General features: G+C 42.1%; 1 protein-coding gene across 3 annotated transcripts in view; it reads right to left on the reverse strand.

Annotated features, from left to right (window-relative positions):
• Nucleotides 1–7,244, reverse strand: part of ctnnd2a (catenin (cadherin-associated protein), delta 2a) — a 341,708-nt gene that overhangs the window by 57,192 nt on the left and 277,272 nt on the right. For all 3 annotated transcript variants that reach the window (XM_030079647.1, XM_030079644.1, XM_030079645.1), the window contains exon 17: nucleotides 2,820–3,002. In XM_030079647.1, the coding sequence (XP_029935507.1) occupies nucleotides 2,820–3,002 (183 nt within the window). The remainder of the gene's footprint in view (nucleotides 1–2,819; nucleotides 3,003–7,244) is intronic.

Raw genomic sequence — 7,244 nt, forward strand, 5'->3', positions numbered from 1 at the left:
AAGATGGAAGGAGATTGAGAGAGCAGAGGGATGAATCAGAGAGAAGGTGGTGAGGTGGAAAGGAGAAGAAAAAAGAGGGAGATGTGGGTGATGTAGGAAAAGGAGATAAAGAGGGAAGTGGGAGAGGATAAGATATCACCATCACTATCATCACCATCACCCTTACTGTCATTAGCAGTGGCATCCAAATCTGTTCAGTTGTTATTGTGGGACTGACTTATCTTTAAAGAGTAAATAAACCGCAAACCCAAATCTGTGTAAAACCTAACATCTGTTGGTCAAAGGCATGCATGAAATTGACATCTGTTATTGGCTGATCTTCTAGTGTCAAGCAATGTCATAAACATAACCTTTAGGTTTCCGCCGCACCGCAGAAAACTTGTGCGCGTGTTTAACAGCATTAGTGTAAATGGCAGAGCCATAAAGGTGAGCGGTACTTCTGATTATATGTGCTCAAGTGTCTGAGGTGTGTATATTTGCGTGCGTTACCCCAGGATGACAGTGTGTGTCTGAAAGTGAGAAGAGATCTCCACGTAGTACACCCTGACCTATTTAAAAGTCAAAGACAAACCCTGTGTAAATGATTCCCTGTCACCGTGTGATGTAGGATAGAGTGGAGGGGAAGCAGCGCTGGTGGGAAGGTAAAAAAAAAAAAAAAAATAGAGGAAGAGAAAAGAGGGACACATTTGAACAGAGAGACAGCAGGAGAACATTTCCCTCCTCCTCCCGCTTTGAGCAATGAACCTAAAGCTCCACACCTCTCTTCCTCTTTATCTCTATCCTCCTCCTCTCCTCCCCTACAATGGAGTCCCTTGATGTGTGAACCTCTCTGTTGAGTGACACGCCCGCACCTCTTTCGGCAAGACATGAGCCCACATCTGTTTTTTCCCTGCTGTTTTATTTCTCTTTTCTCCTATATCCTAGATCTCTTTACCCCTCTTATTTTTCTTTTTCTTTCCACCTCCTCTCTCGCTTTGTCTCTCTCCTGCTCCTTCTTTTTCTTGCTTCAGCTGCATCTTTCTGTCGCTACCACTCTCTCCCCCATCTTGTTCTCTCATCTCCTTCATCTGTTTCTATTCTTCCCTCTCCTGATGTCTCTCTTTCTCTCTCGACCTTCTCGTTCTTGCTCTATTATTGCATACCCTCCTCCCTTTCTCTCAAGGAAACTAGGCTAGTGTGTTTCCTGTGAAATGCGCTGTGGTGTGTGTGTGTGTGTGTGTGTGTGTGTGTGTGTGTGTGTGTGTTTATATGCAACTATACATAGATCCCGCATTTCTTTGATTGTAAAATCAAAGGCTTCTTATGGTTTGAGGTATGCTGCAGTACTACAACAAGAGAATAAGACATCGGCTCTTTCACACCACAGTATTCTCTATTGTCTAGAGGTATATACATAGGAATGCATAATATTAATGTGCGTTCTCGTAAGATTAAACATATATAAAAAACAAAAACATTAAAATGCCTTCCAGTCCAAGTGCAGTCAATAGGGTGAAATAATTTCACTCGTTCCAAATTCATGTCCTTAACTCTCCTCCTTTGGTGCGAACACCAAGTGAGCTAAATGTGTGCAAAAAGCGTGTGCGCTTGTGTTCCAGTAGTCCATTAGGAGCATTTAGACCCAGTTCAGGCTCCAGTGCGATCCTCGGCCTTTGCTGTCTGAACCTCTAATAAATGATTAAGGAGGCTACATTACAGCCTGCGTCTCTCTTGTTTCCTTCTCCGTCTCCCCATCTCTCTCGCTCTCTCTCTCTCTCATTTATTTTGTTCTCAGAGTTTTTCTCTCCCTTCCAGCCTCCCTCTCTCTTTCCTTCAGTCTCTCTCTCCTTCTCTGGCGACAGTGGCTGACACTGAGGGGCAAGCTAAAAGAGAATTCCTCTATGGGGATCAATAAATGTTACTGTTATTACCCTTTACCTGTATCAATCTTTCTCGGTCTGTCTCCCTGCCTGTGTGTGTCCATTTGTACCTGTATTCTTGCCTGTCTCTCAGAAATGTGTGCTAGACTGAAGCGAACACACACACACACACTTTCTCTTTCTGCTCTGTAGGCAAGACAGGTGTGCTTTTCACTTTCTGAAAACATGATGACTAATCCATTGAGAGAAGCCACCTCAACCTTAGTCTAACTTAAAAAAAAAAGAGAGAGAGAGTGCAAAGCAGGGGAGAGACAGCGTAGGAAAAAAAACTAAAAATGATGAAGCTTTTAACTGAAAAGACAGGGTTTGAACTAAAAAAAATAACTTGGATTTCAACTATGAAAAGAGTGATAAAAAACAGCGAAAGAGCGTCTCATGATGCTTAATCTCCCAGTCAATACATTATAAAAGAAGCCGACGCTTTTCAACTCAGCTTGTGAAACACTCTGTGATCTATGATTTTCATCTCTTTTCTCCATTATTTACCACACAGGTCCCCTCAGAGTCCCTGATGAAGACAATCATGATGAAATATTGCATTCCTGCTTGTCATTCTTTTAATTTTGTTCATGCCTGTGATGTACATGGTACCAAGTTAAGTTAATACGGGCTCACTAAATCTTCTTTGACCTGCATGTGGGCAATGGGTTCGCTGTAAATATTGTGCAGCTCACTGGCTTTCTTCCATTACTTGAACCTGCCAAGATGATCAGCCCCAAAGCTTACTAGTTTGTTGCTGAGTTATGCCTTCAGCTTTCTGTTAAAAAAGAGGTGTGCGCATGTGTCTACTTGTTAACTTTAAATTTGTTTGGCCTGAGAAAAAGAAGAAAAAAAGACAGCGAGACAGAAAGAAAGAAAGAAAGAAAGACAGAACCCTAACCCTGTATTACTGTTGCTCACCTGGTCAGCACCCTTCTTTTTCTTCTTCTTCTTGCCCCAGCAGCCGGAGCTTTCTCCGTCACGGCCGTTGGCATCGCAAAGCAGGCCGTCCAGCTCCTCAGACCCCCCCTGCTGGCTGTGGGAGGTCTCGGCAGCCAGGCGGTAGGACAGGTTCCTCAGGATGCACACACAGTTCTCTATGGTCTGGAGAGAAGAAGTAATAGGAGAATGGGGAGGAGGAAGGGTTGGGAAAGGGGAAGAATAGCAGAGAGACAAAGACAAAGAAAGAAAGCAAGAATGATGCTATTTAATGAAACATCTTGCTGGGAAACTCAGAGCAAACTCAAAGTCAAAGTAACCTAATAAAAGCCACCCACACTCCCACTTTTACACTATCAGCCGTGCGCCGCCACCGCCACCCACCAACAAAACAGAGGGAGAGCAAAAGATGTAAAGAGAGAGGGAGAGAGACAAAAGGCTGGGAGAGAGGGAGGGGGAGAGGGGGAGAAAAAGAAATAATCTCATATTTAATAAGCTTCTGCATTTTATTAGCTCTGACTTTGAAATGAGATTAGAGGAAACTCAGGTAAATGAGGAAAAATGACAGAACCCAATATGCTGTATCACACCCCATTTAACACCAAGTTTGGAGGAGCACCCGCCAGCCAAGAAATGTGTGTATGACAGCGACTTCTTATAGTGAATGTTGTCTCAGCACAAGTGTGTGTTTTTGTGTGTGGAATTTAACCGGAGTGTGTTTGGGTGTGTATGTTTAGTGTGGGTGTGAGTGCGTGTGCGTTGAGTATCCCTCAGAAAGGGGTGTCATCGAGTCAACAGAGTGGAAATTAACAAAGACAAATCATCAATCTTCCCTCTGTCTGACCGTTGGTTTACACAAAAACAACTAAGCAGTGTAATTGAACAGCCTCGAGAGACGCGACAAACAAAACAATGTCTCACTCCAGCGAGCCGCAGTCATGTCTAAAATTCCATTCACATACAATAATGGAATGATGCTGGAAAAGTTACATTTTATTTACAATTTACCGTGACATTTTCAAGCTTGATCTCTTACTGTGTGTTTACTCTGCATCTTGCTGTTTTAAGTTGGCTTGGATAAGAAGTGCAAAGGCTCTTGGCTTTTAGATTAATAATGACAATGATGTTAATAATGATAACGCCCCCAGGGAGAAGTCAGAGGTCAGATACAGAGATGGGTGAACTTGGAGCTGGGAGGGACTGTGGATGCTGGCCAACATAGCAAGGAAACAGAATGTATTCCTTAATTTGATGTATTTCCTGTTGGCTGATGGGCGGGGCAGGGCGGGGCGGGCCCTCACTTGATGAGGAGAGGTATCTTTCAGAAGTGTAATCCAACTGGATATCACTTAGCAGGATGTCTGCTGACTGTCCTCCAGTAGGAAAAAAGCCCACAGGTCACTGGTACAGTGGTTTACTATGACCTGTATTCACACCTCAGAGTTAAGCGACCTCAAACAGGCCTGTAAATAATGACACTGTGGAGCAGTATTAAGGTGACATAAGGAGGCGGGTGTGGTGCTGGATGGGTCAATCAACACGCCTTTCACGCAGCCAACCCGAGTTCAAATCCAAGCTAGAGCAGTGTTCACTTTTAGGTAGCTAACATCGGCTTGCTAGTATTAGCAAATGTTAGCTAACGTTTTGTAACCTTAACCTTTTCCTAACCCTAACCATTATGACTATCTTTCCCTAAGCTTAAAAATAACCGTTCCCTAACTGTAACCAAGTATTTTTAGTGGTTAGCTAGCGTGCTAGCTCGCACAGGAAACGCTCCTGTTGGTCGTATTTGAGGGTTGCAACAAATGATCTGTGTGGCCGTATGGTTTGGAGGACCTGTTGGTCTGCAGGTATCAGAGAGTTAATTTTAATACATTTCAACGCCTTCTAAAGCCAAATTTAAGACTTTTGATTAACATTTATGATTTCTGGACAAATCATCTCTTTCTCATTCAAACAAGTATTGTATATATGTAAGTTTTAGGTCAGAATAGGTTAGATTATGAACCAGATTCTAGTAACCATTATGATTTTCCACAGTACATGGGACAGGTATGTCCAGCAGTATTCTTGAGTCTCTCTACAGGTAAATATAACAGGTAAGTATAAAGTGAGCTGGGACATCTCACAGCTCACTGAGATCTCTCTCTGAGATCTCATCTCATAATGGGAGGGGCATGATTTTTGACGTTTTTACTGGTTCAAATTTTTGTTCACACCTACTAGTTCACCGTTACGTCTCTACTCACTGGATTTTGATTGAAAAAAACAAAACAAAACAAACAAAAAACAATACTGAGTAAATTTGTTGCCTCTTATTAAATTGGAGTATATTCTGACATATATCTATAAATTAGCTACCAAATTGGAAAAAGTCATTTTTAATTTCATTGTGATATTAAACAGTGTCCAAACACATAACATCATCCTGCTTCTCACTACAGCAGCAATCAGATTGTTTGCAATGCTGATAAAATACCAGTATCACGATGAATAAAACATCAGTGTCATGATGAATATGTATGTACAGTGATGTGTTTAGTCTATTAGGCCTTGCAAAATCCTTTTAAAATCCTTTTAAACTGTCTGTGAAGTCTGTCTGTCCTTGCACCATGCTCCTACATAGTGTGCTGCATACTGTGTGATTATGGCTAATGGGACAATCCACCATAAAACCTAATTCTCGCATAAAATGTTGTGAATGTTCCTGTGATCTTGTGCAGTTCTGTCCTGATTTGTGAACATGAAAGGCAGAGAGGAAAAAGCCGAGACTGTCTCGATGATCAAAACACAAATCCTGAAGCGGCTCCATTGAGAGTGAAGTGAGAGAGCACTTTTCTTTTTCTTTTTCTTTTTTTTTTTTTTTTTTGAGCCCACTGACAGCAACTGGGCTGATTTTAGCAGGATATGGGCAAATTAGCTAGTTGGGGATCAATGATCCACTGTTACTGGAACAACTTTGGCTGATGTCTCTTAATAACTTCAAAGAGTAGAGCCCTGGCTCTGTGCTTTGGGAGAGGGATGTCCATGCTCACAAATATGGATTTCTTAAATTTGTCCGAACAATACACTGGTGGAGTGGAGCTATCATCTCATATGGCTTATAGCTTTTTGATTCTTTTTGATCTGAACCAAATCAGTGTGAAAATAGGTGGAGGACAGAGTCTGCGTCAGAGTATAGAGAGAGAAAAAAGAAAGAAAGAAAAAATACAATGAACAACAGATAGAAGGAAAAAGATTTTAGAAATACATATGTAGCACCGACCAAAAAAAAAAAAAAAAAAAAAAAATTGGAAAAGAAAAAAGAGAGAGAGAAAAAAGTAAAGCCATCAAACAGAGACCAGTGTGACTGTGGTGAGCATAAGCACATGGCTAATCCACATTGCTAATGCAACAGTGACCACTGGCCACTGCACTTGCCAATCAATCTTCGTTACCGTGGCGACAGCTGTGCCCCTCTGGTGACTGCAGTCAGACGGTGGAGAGGGGCGGGCGGTTAAACAGTGATTAAGGATGGCCATTTAGAGAAGCTGGGAAACAGGGAGACCTTGAGAAGGCAGCCATCCACGACACTGTTTGTGTAGTATTGACTGCTCACACACTCCGAGTCATAAACAAGCGCACACACAGATCACACAATACACATGCACATGCCACGGCTACACGCATGCCCTCACAAAATTAAAGGAACAGTTCCCAAAATAAAAAAAGACATTGTCCAGCTTCCCTGAGTGCAGTTAGCCTGTCCAGATAGTTTCTGTGAGATTTTGCGAGGTTTTCCTGTTGACCTGTCCCATGCTGAAGACCGGCAAACAGCTGCTATAGAGGTTGATAGAAGGAGTTCGGCATGAAATAGTTCCCCAGGAAAAACATCGCCCCTAAGGACTGTGGACTATGTCAGGTATCACTGTTGCTGTTTAGTTTCACATTTAAATTTTTGAATGAATGAATGAATGAATATCCGTCCAGCTCCACTGTACTGCTGAGGTAGGAAATAGACATGAAACCTCACCAAATCACACAGAATCCATCTGGATGGATGGACTGCACAAAGGGGAGGTGGAAAACAGCTTTTTTGTATTTTGGGACTGCTCCTTAACAAAACAAGCAGCAAGGAAACAGCTGTACAACACAACTTCATACCCTGCCACTTCAAATTTTGACCACTTCAATGCCCAAAACACAGATAATGTGATAATGTGACGTCAGTACACTACACACTCCTCAAACCAAAACTACTACTTCTTAGTGGCAGGAAGTGTGGGAGGAGGTAAAGAGCTTCAAGCACTGTTGACAAGTTTTGATTCATCACTTACTGCGGTCTGAGAGGACTTCATGTGACTTTATGGACATCAAAATAATGATAATTTGAATATACATGACATCTATTGGTTCTACATTAAATCG

The sequence above is a fragment of the Myripristis murdjan genome, chromosome 20, assembly GCF_902150065.1.
Source record: "Myripristis murdjan chromosome 20, fMyrMur1.1, whole genome shotgun sequence".
In the NCBI taxonomy this organism is placed as follows: Eukaryota; Metazoa; Chordata; class Actinopteri; order Holocentriformes; family Holocentridae; genus Myripristis; species Myripristis murdjan.